Source organism: Nymphaea colorata, chromosome 8, assembly GCF_008831285.2.
Source record: "Nymphaea colorata isolate Beijing-Zhang1983 chromosome 8, ASM883128v2, whole genome shotgun sequence".
Classification (NCBI taxonomy): Eukaryota; Viridiplantae; Streptophyta; class Magnoliopsida; order Nymphaeales; family Nymphaeaceae; genus Nymphaea; species Nymphaea colorata.
In genome coordinates, this window is record NC_045145.1 from 14,266,911 (window position 1) to 14,282,093 (window position 15,183).

At 40.6% G+C, this 15,183-nt stretch overlaps 2 protein-coding genes across 2 annotated transcripts; both read left to right on the plus strand.

Annotated features, from left to right (window-relative positions):
• Positions 1–1,226: 1,226 nt before the first annotated feature.
• LOC116258913 (O-fucosyltransferase 7-like) lies at positions 1,227–8,104 on the plus strand. Its single transcript, XM_031636378.2, has 12 exons — positions 1,227–1,847; positions 3,204–3,293; positions 3,506–3,605; positions 3,691–3,758; positions 4,701–4,789; positions 4,882–5,062; positions 5,155–5,283; positions 5,362–5,495; positions 5,592–5,805; positions 7,168–7,352; positions 7,454–7,549; positions 7,626–8,104. The coding sequence occupies exons 1-12, from the start codon at positions 1,692–1,694 to the stop codon at positions 7,792–7,794; spliced, it is 1,611 nt and encodes a 536-aa protein (XP_031492238.1). The 5' UTR covers positions 1,227–1,691; the 3' UTR covers positions 7,795–8,104.
• Positions 8,105–10,675: 2,571 nt separating this feature from the next.
• Positions 10,676–13,680, plus strand: LOC116258442 (pentatricopeptide repeat-containing protein At3g49710). The gene has a single exon (XM_031635605.2). It carries the CDS (start codon positions 10,787–10,789, stop codon positions 12,962–12,964), a length of 2,178 nt encoding a protein of 725 aa, XP_031491465.1. The 5' UTR covers positions 10,676–10,786; the 3' UTR covers positions 12,965–13,680.
• Positions 13,681–15,183: the final 1,503 nt, after the last annotated feature.

The following is a 15,183-nucleotide window of genomic DNA, read 5'->3' on the forward strand; positions in this document are numbered from 1 at the left end:
TCGGGGGCGTCGTTGGTTCATAGTCCCAAAAACAAGAAGAATTGTGCTTCTGAATTTCATAATGATAAATACCCGTCCTGGCGATATTCAGCTGTCTCTGTGAAAGCGATTCAGTGAACCACTACTTTTAAATTTCAGAACTCCAAAAACAAAAAACTACGCGGTTCTGGATTGAGATGCTTTGTCTGTTCGCTAGTTATGGCGTCGATCAAATGGGGCCTAACGAAAATGACGTTGTTTCCCAGGAAAGAAAGATGCGATACATTTTAAGAACTATGCCCATTGAGGTACTCCAGTTTTTCGGCTGAATATACAGTTTTACAAGTTGTTCCTCATGGCAATTGACTGATAGGTGTCATTGCCGAACCCAAGGTTGAATATCCAAAAAAGAAAAAGGAGGTTGCTTAGTTTCTTTTTCTGCTTAGAGATAGAGAGTATTTTAATATGCCAAAGGAGCGCAGATATCAATTTTCCACACTTCATGCCTTTGGGCTATACTTACCTTTTGAGTGGTCATCAGTTACTACTCATGCAATCTTTTGCACCATATGGGATAGCTTAGAACAAACGTCCATTATATTTCTTTCGTTTACTGCTATGCTGTTAGAATTTATATTACTTTTACCAACAAGAGTTCCGTCCATCTGGAAGGAGCTGGACTTAAAACCTTGACTTGAAAAGGCTAGTAAAAATCAGCTCAAATGGAAAGAAACTTTAACCTATAGATTTTTACTAGCCTTTTCAATTCAAGGTTAAATCAGAGAGAGAGAGAGAGAGAGAAACTAAATCAGGTTAAATTAAATAGGGTCCACGAACTTGCTGGATGTCACGAGTTCAATTCAACATTGGGAAGGAAGTAATTTGTCACGAAGTCTAAGATTAGACATACTTTTCAACAGATAGAGAATAGTTCAAAAACAAAAAAAAAGTTTTTACCAGCCGAAAACCTCCCTTCCAGTATGCACCCAATAACGGAAGCTTTTTATCTTCCCTTATAAAAAGGAAACAACTTTTACTACCTTACCAAATGAAACGACCCTGCCTTTGAACGCTTTAGCGTCACATGATTGTGGACTCTTCGGTTTTTACCTCTCCCTCAGCTTCCCCCTCAGAGTCCCAGGGTTTTACTTTTTGAACAGAAACGGTATCGCAAAACAAAACACTTGTTGTTCCCCACCAATTTAATGCATTTAGTGGTTAATTTTTTCTTTCAATTAGTATTTTAGAAAAGGGTGGTACCGATTTGAGTTGTTTCTATGCCGAGTGGTTGCTCCATTTCCGGCCGTCGTCGACCTGCACTCTGGACGCCGTATCATGTAAAGAAAGGCGTATGCATATGAATTCAAACAAAACGCATCGTTCATGACTGCGTTTTTCTTTTCCCCTTTTCTAACGTGGGCGTACCCTTTTTTGGGGAGGGGCCTGTTTTGAAAGCACGCCAAAAGCCGTTTGCCTGACCTCCATCTCCCTCCATGAATTGACGCACACAGAGAGAGAGAGAGAGAGAGCACCGACGAGCTCTTCTCCCCCATTTAATGCGTGCTGGTTCGTTTGGCTCTCTCATTTCTCAAAGAGAGTGAGAGATCATGCCTGGAATTTGGTGAGCGAGAGTAGGTTATCGAGAGAGAGAGAGAGAGGGTTGTGCTGTATATGTGCGTGTGCTTGGATGAGTTGAGGGGAGGAGGAAGAAGATGATGCAGCAGCGGCGGCTTATTAGGCTCCGCAGTGTCTCCTTACTGAGGTTCATCTTCGTCTTTGCTCTCACCACCATCTCCCTCGCTGCCCTCCTCTCCTATCACATCTTTCCCGCCGGCAAGGTCCCTCTCCTTCACGTCCCCCTTGCCAAGGTGACCTCTCTCTCTCTCTCTCTCTCCGAGTCACTCTCGCTCTCTCGCTCGCTGCATGCCCGTGGTTCTGGTCTCCCGACTTTCTTGGTGGTGGGCATTACCATTGTTCTTGCTCTTCGGTAGGGTCTCCATTTGGTTTAACGATTGTTAGTTTTCTATGTTTATATTAAGAACGATTTCTTGTGATTCTGTTTCCTAGCTCCTAGCTTTGTGTGGCCTGTATTTGGGTGCTTCTTGGGTAGTGGTGCCTTTTTGGTGTCGTAGGCTTCTGCTTCTTGTGGTGAGTAGTCTGTGTTTGTGTCTGATCGGGGTTTTTCTCTCCTAGCTTAGAGTAATTGGATCCACTTATTTTTTGATTGCCCATTTGGTTTTTAAACACTAAACGGTAAGTACTGTGTTGAGTCGACATAAGTGTTCCGTCCATTGGAGTGGTTTTATACTTTATGTCGTCATCGAATTTCTCAGGAGTGCTTTCTGTGAGTTACGAGTTTCTTGCTGTTCGATTTCCAGAGAAGCCACTCTGTTACAAGGTTATTTAAGTGACAATGAGGTCCCGAATCTCTCATTCCGGGTTATGAATTTGATACGCAACTCCAAGAGGCCGTGGAGTCTCTTCTTCTCCTTTCCCCTTTCCTTCTCTGGCCTTGTAGATCCGAAAGGTAATAAGGTTGAACATTCACGGCACAGGCTGGTAAAGCTTCACAGAGGATTTCAACCTTGATGAATATCCGAGTCTTCCTTTTTGGGTCTTATCGATTGAAGAGTAGAGATATAAGAGAACAATCTACGGTGATTAGCTTGATTACAAAGCAGGCTGTTAGGCCTGGCTCTTTTTCCTATTCATATTTCTACCAGGTCGGATCATGGTTACCATTGTTCAACTTTGTTTACCTGATGCTTGTTAAACACTACCAGTTTCAGATGGTTGCACCTGGTTTATTACTACATTATTTTTTCTCTAGCGTTTGATCTGTGGTTTTAGTGAACCTTTTGTTGAGTACATCCAGCTTGGGATGGGCAGCGTCATAGTCGTTTTATTTTGGGTGTGATCCTATAGAAGCTTATTGTATTTGTTGAACTTACTATTTTACTTTGTTGTGTTTCTTGTGTGTGCATCCTTGATAGACATTCCGAGTAGCTACCAATACATCGAGGAAGGTATTCTAAACATATGTTAGATGATGATATTATATGGTATAACGTTTTGTGATTGTCAGCCTGGATGTTATCTCAAGAACGGAATGTATCTCCGGTGGTTTAAGACCGTTCTAGGAACTGCTGTATGGTTGTGTTTGTTTGTCTTTAGCCCTTGATGTTTGGAATATAATAGGTTTCTAATTTGCTGTTTATCTGCAGCATGAAATTGCCATTGAAAGGCGGATTGGTGAGCTACATTGGACAACTGAGTCTTCTCCTCCTCAGCTGCTGAAAGAATCTTCACAGAAGGTGACTAGATGTCTAAAAATCACTTGTGGTATTGTATGATCATTGCAATTAATTGGTTCTTTCTTTTTATCAATTGCAATATTTGTTTCCACTTGATACGTCATGTGTATCTTGGGAATTGGGATTCATGTTCTATATTATGCTTTGTTAGTGCTCTATTTAATCTTTAGAGTCTCTGCCACATGCTTGAAAATAACGCTGGCACTTGGCAGCTGGACAAGGTCAACGGCATGGCGGATCTTAGCAAACTGTGGAGACGTCCATCCAACCGTAGTTTTACGCAGTGTGTGGAACCAAGTGAATCATATGAAGGTAACCGGGTGATCTGCTCTTTGATTGATGTTAATCTTATATTATGGCGTGTTTTAGTATGACATTTTCCTATCATTTCTTTCAGGTCCTAATGGGTCAGAAGGATATCTACTGGTTCACACCAATGGGGGACTTAATCAGATGAGGGCTGGGGTAAACATTTTTGTTTTTTGTGGATACTGGTACTTGCTAATCACTGAGTTGCAGTTGGAATTCTTTTGTCAGTTTTAGTGAGATGAAAAGATAGGCTGCTAATTCGTTGAATGAACTGGGACCAATAATGTTTGAGCATTTTTTGAGTCTTCTTTATGAATTCACAGTAGCAACTGTAGGTGATAACCTAAGTCACATGGACTTGCCTGGAAGGGCACTGTGCTTGTGTTGGCACAGTCAGACCCAGGTGCAAGCGTGAGACACAGCAAAGTGATGGTAACCTTTTTTTGTCTTTTGTGGTATTTGTTGTTTATTAACTTTTATTTTATTTTATGAATAATGAATATATTGTTTGCTTGCTTAAAATCTTATTGTTTCTATATGCCCACCCAAGCCTTTTGAAATTGCTCTGCAATCTGCATCCCTATCTGTATCCACACTCATTTTGCACCTGCAACTCCACCCATATGTCATAGGTGGTAACTCTTAACTGGCTTAGCCGTCACTTTTATTTCAGCACTGATGCCTGTGGAATTGCCCACAGAACTTCCAACCACAGAACTTCCAACCACAGAACTTCCAATTTAAGTAAGATGTGTTGTGGTTGTTTTAATGCTGCAATGGTTGAGTTTGTTGTTTATAGGAGAACATGCAATAAAAATGATGTTTGACATTGGTGACAGGTGTAAGCATTTGAACGAGATCATCACCTTGTGTTCATATTAATCTCTCTCTCTCTCTCTCTCTCTGATCTGTGCATGCATGCCCACACACACACACAACACTGATTATACTGCTTAATCACTGGCTCTGATTGTTAGTCATGAAGCCTAATGTTACAATATCTTCAAATTCATTGTATGAATTTGTTTTAGGGTCTAAATTCTGGTCTGCAATTTTGTTAGGAGCTTCATGTTGATAAATATTTAAATTACATGGCAGATAAGTGACATGGTAGCTGTAGCCCGTATCATAAATGCAACTCTTGTAATCCCAGAACTAGATAAACAATCATTCTGGCAGGATTCAAGGTACATAGACATTTTGCTGCTTCTTGTTTTTTTATGCATTTAATTTTGTAGTGCTGTTTTCTCATGCAGCGTGTTTTATTCTGTTTGTCCAGCAATTTCTCTGATGTGTTTGATGAAGAGCACTTTGTAAGCTCATTGATCAGTGATGTTAAAATTGTGAAGAAATTACCAAAGGAGATGTTGGCAGCACCCAAAATACTGAAGCATTTTAGAAGCTGGTCAGGATTGGAGTACTATTTGTATGAGATTTCTTCCTTGTGGAAGGATTATGAGGTACTTTATGAGTATCCTCTCCAATACCTTTGTTTCGAACTCTCAAGATCTTGTTATGCATAACTAACCTTATGTTGGCAATTCTTGCACAGGTAATCCAAGCTGCAAAATCTGACTCACGGCTAGCAAATAATAATCTGCCCTCAGACATACAGAAATTGCGATGTCGAGCTTTCTACGAAGCACTTCGCTTTTCCCCCGGCATAGAAGCCTTGGGAAAGGTAGACTGTAAATGTTTATCATCCTTTTGGTTATCTCAATTTTTCTTTGTCCTGGACTAATGCTTCTAATAATTGCAGTTACTGGTTGAGCGAATGAGATCATATGGTCCTTACATTGCTTTGCATCTGCGTTATGAGAAAGACATGCTTGCTTTTAGTGGTTGCACCTATGGTTTGTCATCAGCCGAAGCAGATGAATTAACCACTATCAGGTAGGAAGTTGTGGTTTTGAGAAAAAAACATCGCACCGTTGTTGGTTATACACCAGATGAAATCTGTTTCGATTTTAATCTTGAAATCTTCCTTAGGGAAAACACTGCACATTGGAAGGTGAAAGATATTGACCCTGAAGAACAAAGAGCAAAGGGTTATTGTCCTCTGACACCAAAAGAAGTTGGGATATTCCTTACATCTCTTGGATATCCCTCAAATACTCCAATCTACATTGCATCTGGGGAGATTTATGGTGGAGATTCCCTTATGACTGATCTGAGATCTCATTTTCCCTTTCTAATGAGCAAGGTGAGACATTTTGATTTTGTGCCTTTATTTTTTTTTCCTGGTCCTTCTTTTAGCTTGCAAGGCATACAATATGGTTTAATCCTGTAAAGAAAGATGAATGGGAAGAGATTCTGATAGTGAACATCATAGGATGCAATTCATCCCATTTTATTGTTATTATTACAAAACTCGATGTTGCTAGTGCCTAAGTTTTCCTTTGTGGTCTTTAGATAACCAACCACACCCATTTCAACAGCTCAGATGCTCTCAGTAGATGCTGCAGGGAGGTCGAATTACATCCTATGTAGTCTTCATTTAACCTCACTTCACCAAAGTCATGGTGTGTTCAGATGTTTTTGAGTGATTTGACTTGGTGATTTAAAGGTTGTGTATGGTGATATCATTCTCATGTCAAAATATGTTCCAAGTATCTAATAGTTAAATAACACGGAATAATCAATAATGTTCACGATGGTAATGGTAGAGAATTTTGATATGGCATTCAGATTACTCTATTTGTTGGAGCATAGGATGGTTAAAATGGTCAAAGTTGAAGTTTGGAAGTTGAGCATGGCAAAGGTCAAGTAGCTTATATCTGCCATAATACTCATGATGAAAATAATAGATTCTTATTACAGCAACTACAATCCTTGTATAACGAAAAGGGGATCATCTTCTAAAGAATCTAAACCTTGGAAGATCAGTGTAATACCCAGAAATACAATTCAACTCCACTAAGTTTTACATGCAATGTTGATAAATATATTCTGTGTTGAACTGGAATAGCAACTCGAGGATGTTCATGTTGTTTCGGGAAGAGGGAAAAAGGGGTGTTCAGTTTTGTGTACTTCCCAACCTCAGACCCCTCATTGGACCCTGCTTGGCACTTTATTGGGAGGTCTTCCCAAAATCGATGAAAAAGATGTCACTGCAATTTTTTCCTTACCCTGGCCCTTCATTTTAACTTACGGGTTTGTGTAATTTGCTTTTTCTGGTTTCTAATTGGTCGGTGCTGGTTAGACACTATCCTGAAGGGGAGAAGAAAATCTATTCTGATGCCACATAAGCTAGGCTATTTGGTTCATTTTCTTATCCTCCAATTTGGATATGTATTTTTTTAGCTATCTTGCATTTTTATTTATGTTTTACTTCAAAATTTTATCTATCATTGCATTGTTGAGTACTGTTAATTGTCTGCCTCAGTGACATTCAGAATTCATTCTGATTGTGATTCGAAAGCTATATAAGCCATGGCCTTGTTAGATTTAGGCGTTATATATCTCCCCATCTTGTACCTGTTTAGTTACCGTTTATTTCTATTCTTGGTATGTAAGTCGGAGTTTCTATACATTAATGTCTTTTGGTTTATTTATTGTTGTTTAGGAAAAATTAGCTTCACCAGAAGAGCTCGAGCCTTTCAAAGAGCATGCATCTCAAATGGCTGCACTGGATTACATTGTTTCTGTAGAAAGTGATGTATTTGTTCCATCATATTCTGGCAATATGGCAAGGGCTGTTGAGGGACATCGACGTTTCCTTGGTCATAGAAAAACAATTTCTCCGAACAGGCAACTTTTGTTCCTTTTTCAACCATTTACCACGAAAGCCTTATGGGATTTTTTTCTTGCTGAATGGAATATTTTATGCTGCTATTTGGTTTTGTTTCCAGAAAAGGGCTCGTACATCTCTTTGACAAAGTTGATCGAGGATTGCTCAAGTCACCCAAGAAGTTATCCGGATTGATTATTGAAATGCACAAGAAGCGGTATGCTGAAATTTCAATATGTAACACATTTTTTTTTTCCGCTTAAAGCTGAACTAACCTCATATTTGTTTGACAGACAAGGATCACCAAGGAAAAGAAAAGGGCCTCTTCGAGGCACAAGGGGAATGGAACGGTTTCGGTCAGAAGAAGTATTTTACGAGAACCCACTTCCTGATTGCATCTGCCGCAAGGGTGCATATTCTACAAACAGTGCTACCACTGGGTATGGAGCTGTTGCTATTTAGAAGCACAGAGCAAGAAAGGTTTTTGCTTCTCCTAGTTGGTAACTCATGTAAATGGTAGTAGTTACATTGATTCATTGATTTCACTCTATGAGACTTTGTTTGATATAGGCATGCCGGGATTGTATATCTTGAGTGGCATAGCAGCCTAACATATTCACTGTAGATTTTAGGAAAGAGTTTGGTGTAGACATGCCAACCGCTGATCTTGGAGAGTTTTTACGTTATGTTTTGAGTCAAGTTTGTAATTGAGCAACCGAGCTTCTCCTGTTGTAACACAATGATATAAAGGAATAATTTCCTTTCTGATTTATTCTCCTGGGTAGAATGAAATAATCGTTGACTCTTCGTACTGCTACACTGTTCAACAGCAAGGAAAGATAGTAAGGGTGAGGGGAGTGTTTCCATGTAAACATCGTCCCTTTTATACACCTACTGTGCCGAGACGGGATTAAAGTTACATACGTATTCCAACAGTCGCGGAGGGCAAATAAAGTCTGCAAGCCGCCTTTTTCGTTTTTTCAGCAGGTAAAAATGGTCATCCATGATTACATTCGTATTCCAACAGTGGCAGAGGGCCACTAAAGTCTGCAAGCTGCCCTTTTCATGAGCAGGCAAAAATGATCGCGCATGGTTCATATCCGTCTTGTTGCTGGTTCCATTCTTTCCCGTTTACAGTGGTGCTCTTCAGCAGGGCTTGTTCTATAGTTATTCCTGACCGCATTTTATGGTCATGGCGTATTGTTTAGTATTTGGTAGCCTCTTTGTGGTGTTGGTAGGTGCCGTTTGGTTGAGGAAAGACATGATCTGGTGTAGCGTTAGATTGGACGGCGATAACTTGGAAGTGGTTGCCGGTCGTGCTATTTGGCAGCGTGGTAGGATACAAATGCATTGGATCAAAACGGCGGTTCCCCAATTTTTTAGTCCTTACCATGCGTTTGCTGTTCCAAATCCGGCTAATTTTTTCCCATCTGGAAGTGCCGGCACTAGATCCCCCTTTTATATTTCAAGCGGAATAGCAGCTCTGGGCAATCTGACCTGTTGTGCCTACGCCATGTGTAGCAGGTAGGGCTAGGTAATGAAAGAGCTTCTTCTTCTTCTTCTAATTATTTTCTACTTTTCAAGAAACGGAGCCACTCACCGAGAGGCATTTATCCTGAAGTTTTACACAAATTAGGATGGGTTTGCTAATTAGTGCCAAAAATAGTTTGTCTTTCAGAAGCATTCCATCAGTTTGGATATTTTAAAAATATCACATATATAAATGTAAAATGTTGTGCATTGAAATTAAAAGCGTGATGTCTAAATCCCATCTCTGTTTCCGGCATTTGGCTGTCACGCGATTCGTTAGAGTTCATTTCCCAAGATTTCGTCCGCATTCCCTGTCCTGACTGCCATACGAGCAGTCTGAGCCTCCATTTGCCATGAGCATCGCTGCTTGTTTAAGTAAAGGTCAATGTGAGTCTTGGGCATGGGCTGAACTTCTTTCTTTTTCGTCTGCACGGTCCGGACGGCATTATGCTTCATAGCAGACTACGCGGGTCTTGTCTTCGATTTAAATCCTTGTTCAAGTCAATTATCCAAGGCAATGTAATGTAAATCAGGAGTTGATAGTTCAAATTGGATTGAGTTTCATAAATGAATTCAGATTCATTCATGAATCTGAATTTTTTATTTTGCTTGAGCAGTCTTAATCACGAATCTGAATTTTATTTTGCTTGAGCAGTCTTTCTTTTGCGTTGCTTTGTTCTTAGCACTGCAGTTGGTTGTTGTTTTATTTTTTAAATAAAAAAAATTCAGTATTACAATTTAGTGCAAGAACTATCTAGGTTAGTGGTAAGTTGTATATTTTTTGGAAGTCCTCCTAGATATGGAGGTTGTGATTTGATGGTGTGGTCTACGGTGTTGATGTTTTCAGTCCTGCTTGAGATTCTGATCGGTTTGGATTGTTGATGGTAAGATCATGTATACTATTGATGGTTTTGGTGGAACAAACTGGAAAATGATATGAAGGCTTGCTGTTTATCTTGCTAGAATTGCTTAATCGTCGTGGCATTAGTTTGATTTTGTCTTCTGCCTCGGTAAGATGGTTGTTCCGTTTGATATGCATTTTCAAAGAGTCAATTTCCACACAAACCATATCCTCTGAATGTTAGAAACTGCCTTCCAAAAATTTGACATCATTTTGACGGGTTTCTCTGTTTCGTTCTTGAATTTGTAGCAATTAAGTTGGTACCACGCTGTAGCCTGTAGTCCTTCTCTCTTCTCTCATCATTGAAATTTCTTCCCAAGGTTTTCCATTATACTGTCCTACCATTTAGAAAATCCCCAAGGTCTGATGGCCGTTTAAGCCAGAGCATGGAAATCACCTTTCCCTCGTAAAGAAAGCTTACCATGGTTCATTTCTCTGATTACGACGTATTTCATGCTCTTGGCCCATCAGGGAGTACGCTCTTCGTCTATCTTTTCGCCAGGGATGCTCTCACTGCGGATGCCAAATGATGTGTAGCATACCTATGTTTTTACTTACAGACCCTATTTTGGTCATGTTTTTTCACAATGGAATCTTGTTTTTTTCACCCATCAATTTTGATGCATGTAATTGTACATATATTTAATATTTTGATTTTTTTATGATCAAATAATGCACTTAAAAAGTCTTTCAATTTGCCAAACAGTTTTTCTTTTCATAGATAGATTATGTAATCCATCTGTTGAATTATTTTTGGCTATTTGATTAGTTAATTAATGAGTTCATGGGTTCTCCGACATACATTCAGCGAAATATGAAAATTATGTCAAACCGTTTGTTAGATATCCGATAGCTCGATTAGGAATCGTTTATAAGATTATTGTTTGCAAAACAAAGTACGACAATGGTATGAATTGTGGACAAAAATCTAAAACTGGCGAGGTTCTTGGTAAAAAGAGAAACATATGACCATTTGATAAGAAGCCGTTCTGTCCTTAGCGGCGGTGAGGAGGGGCCTTTTCCATGAGTCTTCCCACACCCAAGTCATTGCATCCTCTGCTTCAGCAGCTCTCCTCCCTCCAATTCTATTGCCAGCTTCTCAGAGACTGCATCTCTTCCAGAGACCTGCGCACGGGCAGAGCCATTCACTCTCACCTCGTTAAATCATCGCCACAGCCACCACATTTTGTGTCTCTCTCTAACCATCTCATTGAGCTATACTCGAAATGCGACCTCGTTTCTCTCGCCCGACGAACTTTCAACTCAATCTTGGAGCCAAACGTCTTCTCTTGGAACATCATGATGGGGGGCTACGTCAAGGAGCAGTATATGCGACCTGCACAACAATTGTTCGACGAAATGCCCCAGCGAGATACGGTCTCGTGGAACACGTTGATTTCGGGCTACGCTGCGGTTGGTGACACCGAGAACGTGATGGCTTTGTTTCGTGAGATGCTGGAGAGGAAAGTCGCGATGGATAATTTCACCTTCTCCGGAGCCATTAGCGGCTGTTCCACAATGCAGCAGGTCCGAGCTGTTCATGGGTCAGTGATACGTGGGGGGTTCGATTCGCATGTGACGGTTCACAACACGCTGCTAACGGCTTACAGCAATTATGGATGCTTGGATGATTCTGAGCGGGTTTTTGAGTTGATGGAAACAAGAGATAGAGTTACTATGAATGCCATGATTGTGGCATATGGGCAGCACAGGCGGGGTGCGGAAGCTTTGCTGTTGTTTCAGGATATGGTCCATCAAGATGTAGTTGTTGATATGTATTCTCTGGCTAGCCTTTTGACTGCATTTACAAGCTTAGCGGATCTTTCAGGTGGAAAACAGTTCCATGCCCAATTGATCAAAGCTGGCTATGAAAGCAATTCTCATGTTGGAAGTGGATTGGTTGACCTCTATTCCAAATGTGGCTCCATCCCTGATGCTGCTCAGGTGTTTAAAGAGATTCCTGAGCCAGACTTGGTTCTTTGGAACACCATGATTTCTGGATTTGCGATGAATGAGAGAGGAGAAGATTCAGTAGTCTGCTTTCGTGAATTGCAGAGGGAAGGCTTGCGGCCTGATGATTGCAGTTATGTATGTGTCATCAGTGCTTGTGCGGATTTAACTGTTCCTTTGCAGGGTAAACAGATCCATTCGTTGGTGGTCAGGACTGAGTTTGTCGATCACATATCTGTTAACAATGCTCTCATTACTATGTATTCTAAATGTGGTAATCTCAATGATGCACGCAATCTTTTTGATAGAATGCCCCAACATAACTCTATTTCATGTAATGCCATAATAGGCGGCTATGCACAGCATGGACATGGGATTAAAGCTCTTGAATTGTTTGAGCATATGAGGAAATCTGGGATTAAACCGACCAGTGTGACATTCATTTCAGTTCTATCTGCCTGCGGGCATACAGGAAAGGTTGAAGAAGGAAAGTCCTACTTTAGAGACATGAGAAAGGAATGCGGAATTGAGCCATCTGCAGAGCATTACTCGTGCATGGTAGATCTTCTAGGCCGAGCTGGACAGCTGGATGAAGCGGAAAGACTCATTAGTTCAATGCCATTCCAACCAGGGGCAATTACCTGGGGTGCTTTACTTGGTGCCTGCAGAACTCACAGAAACATAGATCTGGGAACAAGGGTTGCAAGTGAACTACTTAGGTTAGAACCATCAAATGCATCAGCATATGTAATGCTTTCAAACATGTATGCAGATTCTGGAAGATGGGATGAAGCGGCAGCAATTAGAAAACTAATGAAAACCAGAGGGGTGAAGAAAACACCTGGCTGTAGTTGGATAGAGGTGAAGAAAAAAGTCCATGTCTTTGTGGCAGAAGATTGTTCCCACCCAAGAAGCCAAGAGATATACAAATTTCTAAAGGAAATTTCAAGGAGGATGAAGTTGGCAGGGTATGTGCCAGATATGAGATGGGCATTAGTTAGAGATACAGATGAAGAAGAGAGGACACTTAAACTAGAGCACCACAGTGAGAAATTGGCTGTCGCATTTGGATTGATGAGCTCGGGCATTGGAGTGCCTATTCTCGTAATGAAAAACCTCAGGATATGTGGGGATTGCCATAATGCCATCAAATTCATCTCTGCAATTGTTGGAAGAGAAATAACAGTGAGAGACGCGTATAGGTTTCATTGCTTCAAAGAAGGCAAATGCTCGTGTGGGGATTACTGGTGAGCTGGAGCTAGGCTTTCATTCCTGCAAGGGAACTTTATTTTTTTTCCCAGAGCTATCCTTTACTGAGTTGATAACGCTTACTCAGTTAAGGTGCTAGCTTGTTGTTAACGCACATTGACAAGAGCGTATGCACCCTTGTCTGCTTTTTGGTTGCTTGCTGCTGGGACACTGTAATTCCTTGAGAATACAATACTCTGACTAGGCATGCAAAACCGGCTGGATATGGAAGAGAAACAACATTTCGGTCGGGCTAGAATTGACTTTGATACATTCAGAAATGACAAACTGTCATATGTACTGCAGCCCATTAGCAACCCTTACTCAGAGAGTGCTGTAAAATGAGTAGAAGAAGGAGCTGACTGCTGATTATTTACAAATGAAAAGCCAGCAGTCTTGATGTTCTGATGCTAAGAATATGTGAATAACAGATAACTACATGATTTGTTTTTCAATTCTGTATGCGAAGTGCTATAGCATCTTTGAGGGTGAAGGCATGAAACTTGAACGGATGCTGCATTTTTACAGGTTCAGAATAGATGTGCAGGGATTGGTATCACGAACTTGCAATGATATCTTTCTAAGCCAGAACGGCCAGCCCAAAGTGCGGTTGCTTGTAGCCACAACCGCATGCATTTTGTCCTTAAAATTGTATATCATTCTTGGAGCTCTTGCTGCCGTCAGGTGTCAATTGGAAATAATAAATCTTGATTCTTTAATTTGTATAAAAGCAGTCATGTGAATAAAACTAATCTATGAAGCCAAATTTTGGCGACTTGGCTGTAATTTAGATAGTTATAATGCCATGGATGTCATTCCTTGAACAAGCTGAAGTTATGGGTATACAGCCTGCGGTTAAAAGGGTACTCTCAAAGGGTTTTATTGCTGCTCTGAACAGTATTCAGTCCGAGTTTCCTTTCCGAAGCAAGTTTTGCCGACGGTGCTATTAGATGTATGGGCCTCGACGAGTTTCTATTTTTTTTTTCTCATGAACTAGCCTTCTTATGATGTCTGACTTTATCGTCCATCATACCTTGGAATGTTTCTGCTGCGGGGGGAAAAAATTGCCAAAGGGTTGTTTTTATAGTTATAAAAAAAGGGAACACTTACCGAATGGAAATATGGTATCGAATTAAAGGATCTGTTGTGCCCATTTTAGTTTTAGAGAATACAGCCACTCGGACTCGAACCGAGATGCACTGCTTCTTAAGAACAACGTGTCTACCGATTTCTCCATGGTGGCCTGTTCAAAGTGATACTAACCTATGCATATTCAATCGTCGATATTGAGAGATTCAATGTAATTGCAATAGATGATTATTGAATCAATCAAGAATAGCCATTCAAGTCAATATTTGAAGGTTCCATTATTGTTTCTAGCTTACCTTAGTAATAGTGAATCAATGGGGAAAATAGTTGATCGATGGGGAAAATGGCAATCCCCATCTCGCATATCATATAAAAACGGCTTTCTACTTGCATGACATATCCGAAAAAAGTTTCTGCATCTTCACCGAATTTCGTCGACCGTCCTAGTTACCTCACTGGCAACAACCGCCATGATTGGTTGCATTAGCCAGCCATAACTCCGTAACCAGTGTAAAAATGTCGCTACCAAGGTTCCTTAGATTCCTTATTCAATTTATGAATACAACAGAAATGGCTTGGAGGTAGTTGTATTTCATGGTTGTAGGATACCGTAAAGACGAACCAGAAAGTTATGCACACAGGCCTAACAAATTCTTGTAAAAATTTCAAGGATTGGGGATGACATAGGTCACTTCCCCCGTGCTGGAAGGTCCTCAACAGAAAAAGGAAAAAAAAGGCAAGAAGACCTTTTTCAAAGACAGCCATCTGCATCATGAAGTTTGGTAAAGCGTTATTAAAACATAGGTCATATGCATTACATTACTGGGGTTTACTGGAAAAAGTGCAAACTGAATATCAAGCCAAAGTTGCGTCTCAGTTTCAAGCTATAAAACAGTGACTGGCACGGTGGGGGTGACCATATCTGCCAAGCGGTCAGTCATAAAGTGATGATTTTAAGTTGCACAAGTTAAAGACGGGTGCAACTCCAAAGATCAGGGATGACATGTAGAGGACGTCCGAATCACCATCCATGGAACATGTCACAAAACGACACAGAAAAATAATCCAGAGGAAGACCCACATTGGGTGCGCCCGTTCTGTTGATGCAAATGCTGCCTTTGTCGGATCCGCGT